General features: G+C 34.5%; 1 protein-coding gene across 1 annotated transcript in view; it reads left to right on the top strand.

The window, feature by feature from the left end:
* Window positions 1–16,834, top strand: part of MGAT4C (MGAT4 family member C) — a gene marked incomplete at its 3' end in the record, with an annotated part of 337,833 nt that extends 320,999 nt beyond the window's left edge. The window contains exons 2-4 of the mRNA XM_079714666.1: window positions 6,186–6,366; window positions 12,758–12,905; window positions 15,693–16,834. Coding sequence (XP_079570792.1) covers window positions 6,220–6,366; window positions 12,758–12,905; window positions 15,693–16,834 — 1,437 coding nt within the window. The 5' untranslated portion in view covers window positions 6,186–6,219. The remainder of the gene's footprint in view (window positions 1–6,185; window positions 6,367–12,757; window positions 12,906–15,692) is intronic.
* Between the last annotated feature and the right edge of the window lie 4,808 nt (window positions 16,835–21,642).

Below are 21,642 nucleotides of genomic sequence, written 5' to 3'. Positions count from 1 at the left end.
TGATTTTACCCTAAAGAGCTGGAGGGAGAGAACTGAGCTCATTAACATTTGGTGGTTTGTCGCATATAATCCAAGTAACATTCCAGAAACATGATAACATGCACAAGCATATGCACCCTAAGCAAGTGCTTCTACTGCGTAATAATCCACTTGTCACTTTATATCAGCATCAATCCTTTAATAAATGAGCATGTTTCTTGAGTTGATGAAAACTAGCATACAGATTTCCCCAGTGTCTTCCCAAGAAGAAATGTAAAGAAGTTTGTACAACCAACACTTTATCTGCCTCCATGAGCAATGATTTGAGGTCAATAATAGATATTCATAGTGTTACAAAAACAGAACCTTTATTCCTATACATATGTATGCAGATATATGAGGTAGTAAAGATAAGTAAATAGTTCCATAGGTCCAAAGAATATGTCTCCAAATTGCATGGCTTGTAAAACTTTGTACCATATCTGAATTCTGATATTAAATAGATCATATTACAGCTGTTGGAGGCTCCCCAGCACAAACCAGTCATTTTGCTACTGGTCTTCTAAGTGTTTACAGTGTCAACATTAATTTTTTCTGCTGCATTTCTTAAATGTCCCCAGAGACTTTGGTTTATGTTGGGTATAAAATATTTCAATCCATTAAATAATAAAATAACAAGTGACATTATCCTCACTTCTCACTTAAATAAATTGTAAGACAAACATAGAAGAGTCCATGGTGCTTTGATAATGTACAAAGTCAAGTTTGATATGCTCAGTTGCATTTTTGCAACCAAAGAGCCCAGAGATTACACTGTAGATCTGGGTCATGGCAGGGAAGCTCTTAGGCAAGCTTTTATGAGTGCCGTGCTGTGGGAAAGAGATGCAAATATTCACAGGTTGATAGTTTTTTCCACAGCTCCAAGTCCAAGATTTCTAAAATGCAAAAGTGCACACACACAAAAAAAACCCAGGGTAGTAGTTGTTTGCTATCTTTTTTAAAAAACACCCCACTAAGTATTCAAGTAATATAAGAAGTTTTTAAAAAATGTTTTACATATAAGAAGCTCAGAACCCAAAGGAAAATAACACATATGAATACAATATCAAGAAGCAGAAAGTATTAAGTAAATTAAGAGACATATAGATAAAATGATAAGAGTTCAAAAAAGTGAAGAACAATTTTTGACCGAAAATGAGGTTCAGAGAAATCTTCATCAAAAAAGTAATATTTTAGTGACCTAAAAATTATATTCCAAAATCTGAGCATTGGTAAGAGAAGAGAACAAATCCATAAAGATTAAATGTGAGGCAAATGTGGAGAACAGTACTTTTCTCAAGCTGATGCCAAGAATATACTGTGCTTAAGGAGGAAAAAGGAATTATGTATGAAAGCACAACCACATACATAACAATTTATAGTTAGGTCTTTGAGAAATAAACTGTGTTGCACCAAACAATATCCTTCTTGGCCCTATGTACTTCTAAATAGTTTGATACCTAAATTTCTCTAACCAGGAGTAAGGATTCCAGAACTAACACACAGATTGGTTTTCACTTCTATGTGCCTCACCTTTACCTGTGATACAGGACTGATGCCACTCAATGCTGAGTTCCAAAGGAGAGTGTCTGACAGACCTTTCAGGAAGATCTTCTGTATTTCCCCAGGAGTTATCTTCAGGCACATGAGTGTTGCTTTTGGTGCTGGGAAATTGTATAGTGCCCCTGGAACTCTCCTATCTGCACACAATGTTATTTTCAATAGCTTGGGTCTTGTCTCAACCAGAAGTTTTGCCAAGGAAGTCCAAGTCCTGGTATGAACAGGCCATCTTCCTATGGTTCAACCAGGACTTTCAAAAATCCTGCTGGCTCTGAAATTTTTCAGAGGTAGGTGATTTCAAACCTGGGACCAAACTCGAAGACACAGGAACATCAGGCTTGTAGGATAGAAAGTTCTAATAAATGTATGAACATTCCTTTTCTAAAAAAGGTATTGTCCTATTTGACTGACTGTTCTGCATTTCATTGATTTGTGCATGGCAGTTCATCAAAGATTTTGGAACCCAATCCAGAAAGGGTTATTATCCTTAAGTTTTACCTGATCCTTTCTTTTCACCTGTCCATCTTCCAAGGAAATTTAATTACTTGGCTATTTTTTCTGGACGATCTGGAAGACTGGCAACCATTCCACTGGTACTCAGTGTAGAGTTACAGTAGTTTAAGGGTTGTATGAGAAAGAGATGTAGCCATTTCTGTGGAGCTGTGTTCCCACAACCACTCATACACTGATCTACCCAAATAGATATCTGTCCATCTTGGTCAACCTTGTAGAACTTCAAAGTGATCAAGTTAGTTGGGCAATAGACTTTGTGATCACTTGCTTTGCATTTTAAAAGATGTGAATTGTATACAAATGAAACATTAGGAGAAAGCACTTTAACATCATTAAAGGTCAGAGGGAGGACCTTGGAGTTGGCAGCCTAGATACTCTGAGTTGCCATCTTGAAACTCTCTGGATAAAGCTACTAAGGTTTCAAAGTATTTCTTCCTCTGGTTATTGTAGCAATTGCTGAAGCTCCAATTTCAAGCAATCCAAACTTCACTGTGGTGGCAAATTGGCAATGTGCTTCTTCCGGTTAGGTGGCTTTGGACAAAGTCACAACCTGTAGAAACTTCAATGTCCTCAAGAAAAAGATGCCAGGCCTCTGCCTTCCATACAGTCTGCAAAGATTCTCTGCTGGTCCTTTGGCTCCCCTTTGGTCTCTTGGTGATTGACAGGGCCCCAGCATACACAGCTTGTAGGGAGGCAGCAAAGGGAGAGAGTGCCTGAAGCACTGGGGCTCTGTAATAATTCCAAGATTTAGAAGCTGGAATCATCCTTTATGAAGATGAGAAAGCCTTGTTTTCCTTAAGTTTTAAAATTGGTCTAATAGTAATATTAATGTTTTAGCATTGGTATGAAGGTTCAATGATCTATCCATGCAAAATGTATTGCCCAGCACTATCTCTATATATAATTATGTACATTTGAACTTTGCAAATTCAGTTTGCATCTTATAATTTACATTTTCTTTTTGTCTCAAAAAAATAGAATTAGGATGGAATTCTTCTTGACTTAGCATTTATATTGAACTCAAAACATTCAACTTGCCAAGCATCCAGAGGCATAACCGTAAAGTGTTACATAGTTGTTAGATCTTATTTTCTTGAAAAAAATTTGCTGTTTATGCTTTTGTGTCCAGGAAATAAAATGTGTTTTATTTTCCAACAGACAATAAAGAATTTTGAAAATTTAAAGTAACTTTAAAAAATATTACTAAATATATATGCTTTTAAAGATATGGAAAGTTTAGAAAAGTAAAACAAGATTGAAAATTCCTGATTGTTCTGCTACACTGAGATAATGACTGTTAACAGCTTATAGATTGTTTCCAATTTGTTTTACAAACACCACTGCTTTGCAATACCATAGCTAAACTTTTGCTCACAAATACATTTTTTTGGTCTTTGAACAGATTTTTAGAAATATAATTGCTGAGTTAAAGGGAATAAATGTATTTCATACTATTGCCAAGTCTTCCCAAATTGACATTTAGAAATATTGTGTCACTTGTGTATGATTAGATTCTAATCCTTTGTCATTTCAAAATTCAGATACAAATCTTTTTTGTTGTTATACCCATTTTATTACTTAACCTGTCTCATAAACTCCTTTGTATATCATCAAATATGCATTTAGGGCAACATTGTCAATGGCTTCAGTCTAATAACACTACAAATTATTCAAACATCTTCTACTGTTGTCAATTTAAAATAGTTTCACTTGTTGGTTTTCAAACAAACTTGTGATGAAAACACCTTCACGTGTATGCTGAAATAACTTCTGATGACAAATCGTGAGAAAAATCCATGGGCAATGTGGAGTCGTGGTTCTAAGAGCTAAGTGCCTGGGACATTCTCTCCTGGATCTGAATCCAGCACCTCCTAAAATATAGAGGGCAGCACCAGGGTTCTGGGACCGGCCACTGAATATAAACAGATAAGCCCCTCACCAGACCCTACTCCAAAACGGTCCCTTTCAGATGACCCTGAGACTTCTGCCTTAAGCATCCAGACTCACAAGCATTTGTACTAACAGATCTCAGCTGCATCCAGAATCTGCACTCAGTAGGTATCCCCTCCAGCTCCTTGGGGTCTGGAGGCCCTACCAGAACATCATTCTCTTGAAATTAGCCACCCAGATGGAGAGTCCATAGCTTTAATCCTGCTTCTTATCCTTCCTAGGCATCCTTAGGCAGGTTACAACTGCAGTGAACATGAAGGGGCACCTTATCCTGCACCCAAATCCAGATAAAAAGCTTTTACAAACAATATTTTATCTGTAGAATCAGGACCAGATTACAGTATGGTACAAAATATAGAGCCAGACAACAGAATTTCACTTATAATATTTTGGTTCAAAAGTGCTATGTATGTATTTTTTATTGAAAAATGTTATAAATGATGACTCTATAAATACATTTTTGACCCATAAATGCAAATTAGAAAGTGACCTATTCTAGAATTGGCATCATGAACCAAAAGAAGAGATGATTCAATGTATGGTCTGGTATACAGTATTAATGTTTACCATTACCCAGTTCTTCTATATTTCTGTGTACATAGGAGAGTATGCTTGCCCACACGCTTGAAATTACGAGTGGTAGTATGAATAGTAGTTATGCCAATGCACTGTGAGCAGATTATCAGCTCTCCGCATAGAAAAGATAAAATAAGTTATTCCACTATATCATAAAAGACACAAAGATAAATTACAGGTATACTAAAAAAAAATCTATCTATGAAAAACAAAAAATCCCAGAAGAAAATAAATGAGACTGCCCATATGACATCAAGATAGGGAAGGATTTTTTTTAAGCATTATACAAAAAAAGTCCACATCCATGAAATAAATTTGACATAAAAACCACTACACTACAAACATCATACCAAAAAGGAGAAAATACAAAAAGTGCTTGGGAAATATATTTAGATATTTTCAATGTGAGCAAAGATTGGTATATATGTGTGCATCCCTACACATATATTTAAAACTCCTAAAAATCAACAAGAAAAAATAACCCTAGAGAAAAATATGGCCAAAGGAAATGGGCATTAATTCTTATAACATTCCTTTCTCCCAATTCCTAATATTCTTTCCTATAATTTACAAGGATTCATAAATGCTTTCTTGCATTAACTCATTGAAGAGCCATCATTAGCTGGCTCTTTCTTAGACATTGTTGTAAGGGTTTGGGATGCAGGCCTTTTCACCTCCTGAAGTTCTCTAGGCCCATAAATATTTCATCCTAAAGCTGAACCCAGGGAGACTTACTACATTAACAAGGCACGATTTCCAGATTATAGTTGATTTTTGACAAAATATGATTCCACTGGTCTTTTGATCATCCCAGATATTTATTATTTTTAAAAAATGGTAATCTAAATGAATTTGTAATTCATTTACAAATCACAGAATGTTGGAGCAGATCACAAAATGTAGAAGAATGAAATGGAAAATCATTAGGCCTCCACTAACCTTGCTGACTCCAGTTTTGCCTTTTTGTAGTCCATAAATCATTATAAACTGCCAGACTTCTAGGTAGTAGATCAAGCAAGGCAATGTTGATATGCCACTCCAGGATTTACTCTGATTTAGCAAGAATTACTGGAAAAATAAACAAAGTAATTATAACTCAAATATATGTGTGGACTCGCCCCCGAAACTTTCACTTCCTTTGTCACTTCTCTTTCTTTCACCCAGATTTTCTCCCCATCACTCCGTTCAGTGCACCTACTCTGAGATCAGTATTAGGCCCATATTTCTAGTTTCTTTCATTTGCATTACATTATAATACGAGGAGGTAGATGTTACCTTAATGTTTGCTTTTATCTTTAATTTTTATTCTTTCTCATCAAAGAAGTATTATTTTCTTACATTATTGTTACCAATGTTTATTTGTTCAGAAATACCTGTGCTTTTCATTTTTACTTACTCTACATCAATATAAACCACTGCATTATCCTTCTGTTAATGTATTAATAGCCTGTGCCAAATTTATTGTGAAATTGGAAACAATTTTGGTTCCAATATTTGAATAGTGAGATTTTATAAAAGACTGGATTTGACTGATATGATGAAGAAATATTTGCATACAAAATTAATAGTTAATAATTTTGTGCCTCTTTTCCACAGGAGAGAATGTTTAAATTTCACCAAGTGAAACATATTTTTGATACACTAGATAAAATGCGATGCCTGCGAAAACGTTCTACAGTCTCATTCTTGGGAGTTCTTGTCATTTTCCTTCTGTTTATGAACTTGTACATTGAAGATAGCTATGTTATGGTAAGTCTTGGAGGTTGATTATTTTTGTTCAGAATAAGGCCTAAGTGGAACCAGACAGTCCACTTGTAACCTAACTTCAGTCTCAGGCTATTGAAATAGCCTTAGTTTAAGCAAAATTATAACATGTATATTTCCTATCTAGCTACTTTTTATATTATATATTACCAACATTACCATTGTTTTGGTTTATGTTGCAATGTTTTCTTTAATGCTATATATATATATATATAGATATAGATATAGATATAGATATAGATATAGATATAGAGAGAGTGGTTCAAATATGTAACTCTAATTCCAAATAAGTTAGCTATCATCCCTATCTGAATTGATTGCATAAAATCATTGTAATTTGTGAGCTTTAATTTGAAATACAGTTGACTGTTTAACAATGTGGGTTTTAGGAGCACTGACCCTCCAGGCACTCAAAAAAATCTGGGTGTAACTTTACAGTTGGCTCGCCATAGCCACACTTCTGCATCAGCAGATTCAGCCAACCTCAGGTCGTGTAGTGTATTACGTATTTACTGGAAAAAAATCCACTTATAAGTGGAACTGTGCAGTTAAAACCTGTGTTGTTCAAGGGTCTGCTTTAAATAGAATAAACAAAATTTGCTTAAAGGTGTTACTCCTTACTTTCTCTACTTTTCTATATGATCAAAAATTTTAAAATCCCATTGTCTAATTAGTGATACTAATTGTGCTATTTTGTTAAGAAGGAACATTTTATTACAATGTGTGACATCTCATTTGGATTTTGAATAACACTAAATGACCACCATGTTATACATTTATGGTCACTGAAAAGTAATAAAGATCCTTAAGAACTAAAGATAATATTATGTGAAAGCTATTCAGTAGTTTAAAAATGGTAAAATTAGTAGATAATTTATGAATAAATTTTAAGTGAATTATGAAAGTATGCAAAAGGACACATTCTGACTAATTGTGAGAACTCAAATTGTTTCTATTATTCATTTTTGTTATAATTATATAATTTCACATCTGATGAGAGTAATATGTCTGATGAGAGTAATATGAAAGTAATATGGAGAGTAATTCACTTTTTCTATCTGAATTGAGCTTAAGATATCTGGGAAAATTCTAATCTTTATGCAATTATTCCTGTTCACATATTTCAGAAGATCAAAGCCTTTGGACAAATAGAGGACCTGAAAATACATTCTATCATACAAGCATGCTAAGTTTCAATTATTATCTTAGCTAGAGAGAATCTGACAATAACTACAAAGAGCATTTCCTAGTAAAATGTTTTATTAATTAAACATGATTTGGTAACTACCTATTATTTGCCAGATACTATTCTAGATATATCCTATGAGCCAACCACATGATCTAAGTTTGTGCAGATACTCTTAGGAAGTCTTCTGTAAAGCATCTTGCTTTACAGGCGAAATTCTGTCAGATTCCTAGATCTTGACTCTGCCTAAGCCTCTACTTTCAAGTATAGCTCTTAATCTTGTGGACTCTTCATTCTATCATCCTTAGTCTATTCATAATACTGAAGTTACCACAGTTAATAGAATTTGACTAGGCATGATTTAGGTAAACATAGCAAACTGGAGAAACTTACTAATGACATGCATTTTAGATTTTTTTAAACTGGTTATTAGGTTTATGAAATTTAAGGACAGTAGAGCAAGGCTCAGGTGATCCAGCTTTTTGTTTTTTAATAAATTTATTTAGTTATTTTTGGCTGTGTTGGTTCTTCATTTCTGTGCGAGGGCTTTCTCTAGTTGCGGCGAGGGGGGGCCACTCTTTATCGTGGTGCGCGGGCCTCTCACTATCGCGGCCTCTCGTTGCGGAGCACAGGCTCCAGACGTGCAGGCTCAGTAGTTGTGGCTCACGGGCCCAGTTGCTCCGCAGCATGTGGGATCTTCCCAGACCAGGGCTCGAACCCGTGTCCCCTGCATTGGCAAGCAGATTCTCAACCACTGTGCCACCAGGGAAGCCCGATCCAGCTATTTTTTAATTAATAGAATTAAAGATCATAAATCAACTAGAGGAGCTCTTGATTAATGATTTAATTTTGTGATAAAAATGTATTTCTTGCATCTGTATGTACTGGTAGAAGTATATCACATCTTGTAAATCAAAAACATGGTATTGGCAGGATGCTTGTTGTATTCAATGATGATGTATATAAGACACTTTCAAGTGAAATTTCAATATTTAACTTTAAGTAGACAAAAGATTATTGTATGCAGCAAACATCCTTATGTCTTTTTGGAATAGAAGAGCTTCAAATTCACTATAAAACGTGTAAGAAGTAATAGAGTATATATCCTAAGAAAGTCAAACACTATTGTTCTCTTTATGCATTTCTATCTAAACATAGGTCCTAGACACCTAATTAAAAAGTGTGATTTAATGAAGTAGCTCTTACTAAAGAGTACTTTCTCAATGAAAATTTTCTTGCTACATTAACCATATATCTAGTCAAATTTGCAAATCATCCCAGGTGCAGAGAAGAGATTGTTTGCTTCTTAGCTTTAAAAATTGAAATTATTTTTAAATACTTATATTAAGTTAGAAAAAGTGAGTTAAAATGGTTTTTAAATACAAGCACACCCCCATATTGACAATTCAATGACAATATTTTTATTAGTTTAATTTTTCACTGTTTACTAGATGATGTTTTCTACCTAAATTGCATTTTTGAGCTAAATTTTATCCCAAGGCTTAATATGTATAAATATTTGAAATATTCGTTAAATCATTCGTGTAAAATTAAAATTGTTCTTCTAAAAATGTCTAATAACCATGGAAAACTGGCCTCCTACTAGGATATAATGCAGTTTCTTTTTAATACTTCTACCTTTTCAACCCTTTTATCTGTGCTTGTTCAGTTTTCCTAAAATTATCTGACTTGATTTTCTTTCTTGACTCCAAAATATCACAATGCATGCAATTTTCTAAGCAGAGACATTAGCAGGTTGTTCTTTTTCTGTTTTTTGTTTTTTGTTTTTGTGGTACGCGGGCCTCTCACTGTTGTGGCCTCTCCCGTTGCGGAGCACAGGCTCCAGACGCGCAGGCTCAGCGGCCATGGCTCACGGGCCCAGCCGCTCCGCGGCATGTGGAATCTTCCCGGACCGGGACACGAACCCGTGTCCCCTGCATCGGCAGGCGGACTCTCAACCACTGCGCCACCAGGGAAGCCCCTTTTTATGTTTTTCTTAAATCAGGGTGAAATAATAGCTATAATTCAGGGAAATCAGATAAACAATTACAGTAGTAAGGTCTCTAGAGTTATTTAGCACATCTATTCTACTATTCTTGCTAGAAAATCTATCAGTGGCCCCCAAATCTGGGCATGTAACAGTTTAGTTTATTTCTTACATGTTAGGGGCATATGTGCCTTTCAGTGGGAAAGAAAACCAAGTTCAGTGTAAGAGACAAATAGTATTACAAGACAAACTAAGTAGAAGAGACACTGCATATCCAATCAACTTAGCCTCTCGGCTGTGAGCATCTCCAAAGTAGCCACCAGGGTATATACGTAGTCTGTAACTAGTCCATTGAATTGCCTTCCTATCCAGAAAATGATTGTCATAAAGCTTTGTCTTATTACTGAGAAATACACTACAGCATAGTATCTACAGAAAGAAGGTATCCAGGGAGAGCCTGGCTGTTCAGGTAGATGCTTCTGGAAAGCAGCCAACAAGACAGACTCAGGTGAAAGTTGCATGATTTATTTATGCTGAAAAGGGTAAAGAAACTTGTTCTTGAGAATTTAATAAAGTGCTTTCATGTAAGTTTCATTTCATTTTATATTCTGTTATGTCCCTCAAACAGGATGAATGTACTCTATCTTATCACAGAAAAAGTCTGGATTTTTACGTGTTCACGATAAAATTCTTAAAGAGATATTCAGTATCCTACACTTCCTTTAGAATGTGATATCACATAAGACCAGAATGGTAAAATCAATTCGGTGTTGTGACTACTGTGATTTTTATACATATTTCTTCTACACCCTATTGACTGTGTACACCATTACATTACTATTAAAGTAGCTGATGCAGAACTGAGTCTCTGGTTACCTTTTAGAAATCCTAAACTTGTTCATTTTAAAACTTCCATGACGTTTTTTAGGTTTTCAGAAATACAAAAATGAAAATATTTATGTGCAATGAATTTAAAATAATCAGAAATCAATGGATATTCAATGAGTACATTTATAAGAAAACTAGCCTCCAAAGTTTAATATCATGTATTTTGAAACTCTATAATTTTACAGATGGCAAATACATTATAAATCAGACTAAAGTATTTTTTCTTTGTCTAAATCATCAAGTCAATATAAATATAGAAATACAGTATTAAAGAACAACTATACGTTCATAAACATAGTTGAATATACAGAAGAGATATTCAGAATGAATCTTCATTTATCAAGGACCAGATTGATAGCTCTTCCCAGTCAGGGTTCACTACTCTCAATTTTTATTCTAAGACAATTTCAGCCCTGCCATAGATTTAAAAGTTTGAGGTAGTCAACTTTTCCATTTATATTTAAATTTGACACAAAGTAGTGAATGTTCCAGTTGAGGTAAAGTTTGTATTTGAATCCTTTCTAATATTTTAGAACAAGGTTTAATTGATTAAAGTTTTATTGACCACAGCCAAAAACATGAGGACCAAGTTTATTTAATGCATTCACTTTCTCTGTAGTTTTAATGGCATTCCCATGCCTGACCTGCCATTCCTATACTGAATAGTAGAAATATCCACATAACTCACACAGCACAATAGACACCTTGCCAAAAAAGAAACATTTCTTCCTAATTAGTTGCCCTAATATTCTACCAGTGTTACTAAACCATATACAAAAGCCAAGCAAGTCATTTTGCTAGTAATGTATAACCAATGGAGGCTTGATCAAATGGTGATTAGATAATCAAAATCTACACCTGAACTTATATCAAAGGGAGATAAAACAAAGCAATTAGTGGTTAACAGGATACTTTTAAAGCTGAATATGAACATTTTCTTGAATATAAACCATCCTGAAGATTGAATGACATAATTCCAGTATCAGATCGATAATGAAGGTCTTAAATAAAAAAGGACCAAACTTCACCTCCATCGGAATACCCCCCTCCCCCTCTACACCCACAAGCAACAAGAAAACATCATGGAAACGACTAGTATAAGGTCTAAAGACATTTCCTTGAAGACTTTGTACAAATGTATCCTAATTGAGTTATCTTGAAGACATTTGAAAAAAATACTACCGTGTCACAAGGACCATGTCTGTCCATTCTCAACAGCCTTCGATTATAGTGGCCACATAAGTGACTGACTAAAATTTTTTAATTAATAAGTTATCCAGACTCCAACTATTATGTTCACTGCTGCATCTTCCTAATCATTCCTAAAATTTCAAAATCATAGAAATAATGTGTGGTCTTTTATTTGATAGGGCTTGAAGAAGAGTAAATAGTTTAATATGACTCAAATATGGGGAATCTAGTGAGAATTAGCTTTACGTGAAACTGTAAAAGAGATTACTGTCAAGTTTTTTTTGTTGTTTTTTTTTGTTTTTTTGCTGTACACGGGCCTCCGACTGTTGTGGCCTCTCCCGTCGCGGAGCACAGGTTCCGGACGCGCAGGCCCAGCGGCCACGGCCCACAGGCCCAGCCGCTCCGCGGCATGCGGGATCCTCCCGGACTGCGGCACAAACCCCTGCCCCCTGCATCGGCAGGCGGACCCCCAACCACTGCACCACCAGGGAAGCCCTACTGTCAAGTTTTAAGATCCTTAAATTATTGTAAAGAATTTGAATTTTAACATGAAATTCATGTTTCAAATAGAGATTTTCAAATAGAGTTTCAAATAGAGATTTTTAAAATTATTATCAAGAGAATGCTTTATTATTATCAAGAGAATGCCACTATTGATGTATGCTGTAGAAAAGCAATTGTAAGCATAGTATGAAAAGTGGAATATAACTGGAACAGAGACTCTAGGTAGGAATTCAGGTTAAAGATAATTAGCTGGGGGCTTCCCTGATGGCGCAGTGGTTGAGAGTCTGCCTGCCGATGCAGGGGACATGGGTTCGTGCCCCGGTCCGGGAGGATCCCACATGCCGCAGAGCGGCTGGGCCCGTGAGCCATGGCCGCTGAGCCTGCGCTTCCGGAGCCTGTGCTCTGCAACGGGAGAGGCCACAGCAGTGAGAGGCCCGCGTACCGCAAAAAAAAAAAAAAGAAAAGATAATTATCTACAGCTTTTGGTGCCAGTAACTGAGATTTATATAATACCCATATTATATATCAGACCCATATATTTATTGTATAAGGAGAAAATTTATTTAATCCATGACCATCTATTATTTATTTTTCTTCTCTGCCTTCCTCTTGGCATTCAGGAAGGGGACAAACAACTTGTAAGGGAAACGTCTACACATCAACTGAATCCAGAACGCTATGTGCATACTTTCAAAGATTTATCTAATTTCTCAGGAGCCATCAATGTCACCTACCGCTTCTTAGCTGTTATGCCTTTACAAAGAAAGCGTAAGTATCCTTAGACTTTTAAAATCAAGAACAATAAAATATTTTGTTTTAAAATGATAACTTTCTTCATTTGTATAACAATAAAAGTTTATGGGTTTTACTAATATATTCTTTGGGAAATAGTTCAGTGTTTCTTGACAAATTGCAATTATTCACGGATCCAATTCCATTAATAACAACAAAAAAATTAAATGCCTAATTGTGACATAAACTTTTTAACACTTTGCTATAGTACCATGTAGAGAGACTAGGAAAAATCAATTGACTTTAAATTTTTAAAGTTAGATTTTAAAACTAGTTATTCCCATAGTAATACAGTTTCAAACTTTGGTTTGTTTTTTATGACATGCCACCAGCTTGAAGTAGTGAAAGTCATTATATTTGTTTCCTAAGATAGCATAACAAATATCACAAACTAGGTGGTTTAAAACAAGAGAAATGTATTCTCTCATGTTTCTGGAAGCCAGAAGTCTGAAACCAAGGTGCTGGCAGCACCACATTCCGTGTAGGGGGGAGTCCTTCCTTGCCTCTTTCAGTTTCTGGTTGCTCTTGGCATTCCTTAGTTTGTGACAACAAAACTGCAATCACTACCACCATCTTCACATGGCCTTCGTCCCTTTGTCTCTCTGTCTCTCTGTGTTCTCTCCTATTTTTATAAGGACACTAGTCATTGAATTTAGGTCCTCATCTGAATCCGATACGATTTCATCTCGAGATCCTTAACTAATTACATCTTCAAAGACTATTTCCAAATAAGGTCACAGTCTGAAGTTCCAGGTAGACATGAAATTTTGGAGGAAACTATTCAATCCACTACAGATGCTTTGGATCCAAGAAGTAACATACTACATTTCATGGATTTCAAGACATTATAGATTACAGAAAGTATCATGATCGAATTGATGCACCACTAAGAAAGTACAAGCATTATCAGTTTTAAGTTGTAAGATGCCATCAGTTGTGATATACAACCTGATTTAAAAATATTTCTGTGTGAAAAATATGAGTTTTAGAATAAGTGATACACCGTGGTATCATGAACTTCTTAGTAGATCGTGTGGAGACCACAAAAATTGAGTTCCCTGTTAAGAAGTGTTTATGCAAATGAGTTTGTGATCACCAGGTTGAGGAAACTGTAACAATTCAGCTTTCTTTAGATCTTTCTTCCATTTCAAATGTCTACTGCTCTTACACACTACTTACTAGGTATTACACCTTGCATGAGTTTCCTCATCTCACTGTGACTTAGTTTCCTTATCTATAAAACAGGAATGTTGAAAAGTGCAAAGCTATATCAAAAGACTGTTTTGAATATTCAAGATGCATATTACCTGTAAAATACTCAGACTTCTGCCTTTTATGTAGAAAGTATTGTATAAGTATTGGCTGTTATTGAGTATTAATGAGGGCTGGTGTCTTGAGTTAAATTGTAACAGATAACATGTTAGCTTTTCAGTAGAAGACAGGATCATAAGCCCAGGTATTTCAATGAAACATGTAAATTTCTACCTCTCTAATAGACTAGTAAAAAAGATTTTTCATGGAAGGGGCTTTTTCAGTATCGTGCAAATCAAATCATGTAGGTGTCTGTCTTGAAACGGTGATCTTGGTGAATATAAACATTTCCCTATTTTCCAAATGGTGGCTCTGAAATTTTATTCAGTTCTGAGTCATGGTGAGAATGAGAGCTTTAAAAAGTGAAAACATTTTAATTAGAAGACATCTAATGCTTCTCAGAGGTGAACTGCCATTTCAGTGTTTTATTTTATTCTCTAAAAATATCTAATTTCTAATTTTAGGTTTTAAATATCTGAATAAAAATTTCACCAGACAAAATTACTACAAAATGTGTTTTACAATAAAGAAATCAGTAATATTTATGTCTTAGAACAATACATCATACGTTTAAGCAATAATGCAGGTTTTCAAAAATAGCTTATGATATTGTTTTCATTCTAATTAACATACTAGATAAATTTCAAAATAAAATTGTGAAGTCCAGTTATGAATTATTCTGGTACAAGATAATAACAGTGATTAAAGAAAGATGAAAATATATGGCATGTTTTCTACAAACAACTTAAAGATGTTTAAAAGAATGAGTGACCCTTAATTTTCTTTTTCATCATTTGAGACTAGTTTGTCATTCTTTTTTTTTCCCCCCCGGTACATGGGCCTACTCACTGTTGTGGCCTCTCCCGTTGCGGAGCACAGGCTCCGGACGCGCAGGCTCAACGGCCATGGCTCACGGGCCCAGCCGCTCCGCGGCATGTGGGATCTTCCCGGACTGGGGCACGAACCCGTGTCCCCTGCATCGGCAGGTGGAGTCTCAACCACTGAGCCACCAGGGAAACCCCTAGTTTGTCATTCTTAACTGGATGAATTCCTGTCTCCTTTTGCAGTTTTTTTTTTTTTAAGAAAACATTGTCAATGTTATTTAAATATCTATCTTCTCTAATGGGCATATATGAGAACATTAAGCTGCAGAACACTTTAAACCATATATCTTATTTCATACACAAATGTTTAAGCAATAGAGCTCATACATCATTGTGCTTAAGATGCCGTTTTTCCATAGAAAATATCAATTATATATAAAGTACTATAACCTTTATATATTTAGCATAAGTCTTTAATGACAAAATGTTCTGTATATAATCATTCACTTAGATTTACTTAATAGAGTAGCAGGCTTAAAGAGAAAAGAAATTTTTTTCTTTTTTTTCTATGTTATTCAAAACCTAATTTCACATTTAATTTGTCTTCCTTATGAATTCTTTTGTTCAGGGTTTCTTACAATTGGACTTTCATCAGTGAGACGAAAAAAAGGAAATTATTTACTTGAGACAATCAAGTCAATTTTTGAGCAATCCAGCTATGAAGAGTTGAAGGAAATTTCAGTGGTGGTTCATCTAGCTGACTTTAATTCATCCTGGCGTGAGGTCATGTTACAGGATATTACACAGAAATTTGCCCACCATATTATTGCGGGAAGATTAATGGTTATACATGCTCCAGAGGAATATTACCCAATCCTGAGTGGCCTTAAAAGAAATTACAATGATCCAGAAGACAGAGTGAGATTTCGTTCCAAACAAAATGTAGATTATGCTTTTTTGCTTAATTTTTGTGCCAATATTTCAGACTACTATGTAATGCTTGAAGATGATGTTCGCTGTTCAAAAAATTTCTTTACTGCCATCAAGAAAGTCATTACATCCCTAGAAGGAACTTACTGGGTAACCCTTGAATTCTCTAAGCTTGGCTATATTGGAAAACTTTATCATTCTCATGACCTCCCACGTTTGGCGCACTTTTTATTAATGTTTTATCAAGAAATGCCTTGTGATTGGCTACTGACTCATTTCCGCGGTCTGTTGGCTCAGAAAAATGTGATTCGTTTCAAACCATCTCTCTTTCAGCACATGGGTTATTACTCGTCATATAAAGGAACTGAGAATAAGCTGAAGGATGATGATTTTGAAGAGGAGCCATTTGATATCCCAGATAACCCTCCTGCAAGTCTATATACCAACATGAGTGTTTTTGAAAATTATGATGCGAGCAAGGCTTATAGTAGTGTTGATGAATACTTTTGGGGAAAATCACCGTCAACAGGAGATGTCTTTGTGATTATATTTGAAAATCCAATTGTAATCAAAAGAATTAAAGTGAATACTGGAACAGAAGATCGACAAAATGACATTTTGCATCATGGAGCCCTAGATGTTGGGGGAGATATTAGATATTTTAAACAAAATAGACAATGTGTTACTTACATAAGACTAGGGGAATTCAAAAATGGAAACTTTGAAGTATCTGATGTAAATCAAAAAATTCCATTTGATATACATTGTATGAGGATATATGTTACCAAAACACAAAAGGAATGGCTGATTATTAGGAGTATTAGCATTTGGACTTCTTAGCCATTTAAATCAATATGTCCAGTTACTGAAGCAGGTCTTCCTGTTTCCTTTTTGGCTACCTTCCTCTTTTGCTCCCTTTATCCTCTGGAGGGAAAACAATGGATCAGATGTTCAAAAACTCATTTTGGCAGTTTTGATTTACACGTTGTCAGCATACTTTTACTCTAATACACACTTACATTTATTTTAACTTCTGAAGTTGAGAATCAGTTCACAGTTAATGCTACTTTTGTTTATATTTTAATGTTATCATATTACTTTCAAAATTTCATCTGAATGTCAAAAGGTGACATGAAGGATTTCAAAGAGAAAATGTAGTTTGTTGGATGGTGAATCTTGAAAAATAGTTGCCACTCTATGCACTTAGTTAAGAAGTGACTTCATTATATCAGCAGATAACTTTTATTAAGCATCTCTGTGACTATGCAGTTGGTTAGAATGAGAATGTTTTTTTTTTCTTGTAAACTTAGGTTTCCATAGACTTCAGTACATCTACAATGAATACCTCCTTATAGAAGTGATGTCTTTACAACAGAATTTTGTGTGTGGGTGGGGTGATGAAGAAAGAAAGAAAAAAAAAGACAAAAAATATCTTCCCCTGATTATATAAAAGGGGACATTGTTCAATGTATAAAAACTTGAACACCTATTGTCAATAAATTTTCTGTGGGAAGCAGTCTTTTTCTAGATTCCCTTTTGCAAAGAAGAAGTTATGCTCAATATTTTCAGGTTCCATTGGGTACCTGCATTTAACAGAAGAAATTAAAGAAGGCTTATAGTTAGTCCATTCTTAATGAACATTTTCAGTATATGCAGAAAATTTTTGAAATTCATTTTATATGTTTTATATTAAAATTCATATGATTGAAACCATTGTGATTTATCATATATTTTTTGGAGTTCAAATGGACATCTTATGAAGGACAGAAGTAAGAAACAGAAATCAGTCACTTCTACACACAGAGCTAGTTCATAGCAAAGCTAGAATGAGAGATCAGATGTTCTGATATCCAGACAATGTTCTTTCCCTTATGTAGAGATTAGTCTTCACATAATTTATGCTTTTGGTTCTCTGGTATGTGAGTCTCAGATAATAAGTTATCCTATTGGAAATAGCTTGTATAATTCTTCTGTAAGTCATTATCATTCTGTAAAATAATTCTAAAGTGTGCTAAATGATGCTCTTGTGGTATATGCACCCAAATGGTAAGGAAACTTGTCAAAATTTTACTGTGAGGGACTTGACAATAGTATCCACACCATGGGTCCATTAAAACAATTCAGGACACCTTAGTGCATCCTAAAATCATTGTTTTTTCAGAATGTCCTGAGCTTGTCTCATCCTTTTATTTTTTGACAAACAGCAAAGGTGAAGGGGGTTATTATGAAGAGAAATAAAGAGTACTTCATGGGTGTTTATGGAGAGACTCACATATACTATTATATAGACAAATATATACATATATACATATATATACATATATATATATACACACACATATATATATATATATATATATATATATATATATATATATATATATATATGGAGAGAGAGCGCAAGAGAGAGAGATATTAGACTAGGGATAGTGAGAAGGCATAGGAATTCCTCTTGTTCTTCCATCCTGAAACAAAATCCTTAGGACTCACTGGTATGATACAGTCCAAAAATAGAATGGAAAGTATTTTATTAATTCTATTCAAATCAATTAAATTAGAAACTCAGACTTAAAAATTGGGAAATATTTTCTTTTATTGATACAATAGCTACTGTGTATTTTCCTTGCACCCAGTTGCTATAGTGTTAGATAGAGAAAACAATGAACCTATAAGTATTAATATTCTGTGGCACATCTAAGTCTTAAAGTCCAAAGAAAAGATGAATACTGCCACTAAACTAAACTAAACTAAGCTAACGGTAATAACCTTTGCTTTCATTTGGAGGATGCTTGCCGGACACTTAAAAATATTCTGTTTTCTTGGTTTTTCTCACCCTCTTTTATTAACTGGCTAATCATATATATAGTATTCTATGCATATCTCAGAAATCAGAAATAACTTTTCTGCACTTTCAGTGATAAAAGGTACACAACAAAGACATATAATACCAAGACCTAGGTAGACTCCATGAGGTTAGTTGTAAACTTTTACATATTCTTCTGAGAGTGTTTCCAAACACCAGCCATTGACATCAACTTCTGGGAAATGCTTCAAGATAGATTACTTAAGGTGGGAAATGCTTCAAGATAGATTACTTAAGGTAACAGTGAAATTGGATGTTTGCTGGAGAATTACAAATGCTAATGTGAACCAAAGGGATCACATTTCATCTTAAATTTAATCCTTTCATTACTAAGACTGGGTTTGAGCTGATCAATCACCTAAGACTGTCTCTTTGTTTTCTTTACAGGTTGACTGTGGGTCAACTTTCTAAGAAAAGACTTTGACAAAGAAAGCTTCTCCATTATGGATCAGGGGGACAAATAACCTTTCTCTTTAAAAAAAAAATCTGACCAAACATTCTTTATCTTTACATGGTTCAATGCTATATATCCTATATTTTAAAATTCTGAATAAGGCTCTAATAATCTTGTCTCAGAAACACAAAGCAAAAAAAACAGGTTTAATTATATTCTGTTATTAAGCATTATGTGAGATCTCTGTCTTTGCAGTAATTTAAAAAATACATATATTAAATTCTTTGTTACAAGTACCCATTGAAAACGACTGGAATGTGACATGAATAGCTGAGTTATTTAATTGCTATGAAAATAAGACACTGACAGGTTTCAAGCACAAAATATGGTATGACCTTAAATAACGTCTCGATTTTTATACTTTAAACTGACTGAGATTACTTACACTTAAAATTCTTCTTATGGGAGCCTTTTCAGCATTTATGGGCATCAAAGAAAAGTATCTTGGAAAAACAATACAAATTTGGAAAATAAACATTTTCGGAAAATACACATTTTACTGGCAATAACAAGTGTGGATATAAAAAATGTACATAAAACTTGTTAACACAAGCACTTTTACATTCTCATTGAAAAACTATAACCTTGTGCAATTTATAAAATAGATATTTTCCAGTTATAAAAATATAATTTGGAAACCGATGTGTCATTTAGAACTATTTCTGTCATACAGTTACACTCATGACATTGGAACATTCCATTTCTTACTGAGCCAGTGTTCTTGGGGAATTTTTATAAAGCTATCATAGAAAAACTGGCTGTACAATAATGGTGTATAAATGAAACAATGAAATATATTATATGGCAGGGAAAGCACTTGCTCTTCTAGATGTCCGTACGGCACATTTCACTCAATATTTGCCAGTTTGCAGCATGTCCTTTAGAACATTGCTTCCAGGATTAACACTGAAAACACTGCTCTCAAAACACCGCTCTCAATCGCCTCTAGCAGTTGAAGAAGAAAATGTAATTCTCTTCTTTGGCCTCATCAATATATCCATTAATGCAACACATTTTTTCTCACCATACTACTGACTAATAGAGCCCACACTCAAACTTTATATTACATGATCTACTGATAAAACATGATTTGCCATTTTGTACATGTTCAATTGATTCTTTGAAGATTTCTTCTAAAATTTAATATTAATTTCAAAAGAATTTCATTTTGTTTCTTCTTACCCACGATCCCACACTTTCCAGTTCTTGATTCTGTCATTCAGTGTTTTAACATAGCCTTCCAAATTTGTGTTACCATAATTTAATATGTATGTCTTTTGTCTTCATAGGAGATACAATGGAAGAGTCATGCAGACCTGAGTTTGAAACCCAGATCTACAATAATTAGTCTCTAGATGTGATAAAAGTTATTTAATCTCTTTGAAACTCAGTTCCCTCATCTGTGAAATTGGAATAATTTTACCTTGAAGGATGTTAGAGTTGGAAATCAGATAACATAAACTCATCAAGAAACTTATGTTTCCTTTTTAGCCATGTTATACATATGTAAAAGGATATGGCCCTTCAAAACACTACCAGAGACCTTCATCCTGATCAATAGGAATCATAAACTTGACTATGCATTAAATATATTATCCACCCTCCTTTTTATGTTATGTCCAAAAGAATGTCATGTAGAATTATGTAAATGCCTTCCTAAAATCAAAATATATTTCTGTCATTCTAATCTATTACTTTAGAAATCTTATTCAAAATTTGTAACATTTGTTCCTAATGTTCCCATTGTAAATATTAATGACCATTTTTTAAAGAAATCTAAATTCATTTACTTTGAAAAATAAAGAAAAAGAAAGGCTTTTTGTAATTTCTAAAATTTTGCTTAGAATCTTTATTAAGATCATAGAGCTGAGGATTTCAAAAAAATTTTTTTAACGTTGACTTCCTGTTCTCTGGTATCTTTTCCATTACTGGCAAAAGTGACCAGTGCAATGATATAAATGACCCAGGCATGATGTTCAAACTTGGAAATAGACAGTTTATCCCCTTGACTACCTTGAGTTTCAGTGTTTGTATTTCTACTGCTTTGAATTTCGTCTCTATTCATTTCAGAATTATTCTTGTTAGGAGGGAAAAGGCTGTAATGTAAGGTGATTTGATCAGTTCTTACTTTTTGATTTTCCTTTGCTTTTTTAAAAATATAAATTTATTTATTTATTTTTGGCTGAGTTGGGTCTTCGTTGCTGCATGCGGGCTTTCTCTAGTTGCAGCGAGCGGGGGCTACTCTTTGTTGCGGTACGCGGGCTTCTCATTACAGTGGCTTCTCTTGTTGCAGAGCACGGGCTCTAGGTGCGCGGGTTTCAGTAGTTGTTG

Source organism: Hyperoodon ampullatus (genome assembly GCF_949752795.1).
Source record: "Hyperoodon ampullatus genome assembly, chromosome: 11".
NCBI classification, from domain to species: Eukaryota; Metazoa; Chordata; class Mammalia; order Artiodactyla; family Ziphiidae; genus Hyperoodon; species Hyperoodon ampullatus.
The sequence above is the reverse complement of the archived record's forward strand: the minus strand, read 5'-3'. Positions and strand labels throughout refer to the sequence as shown.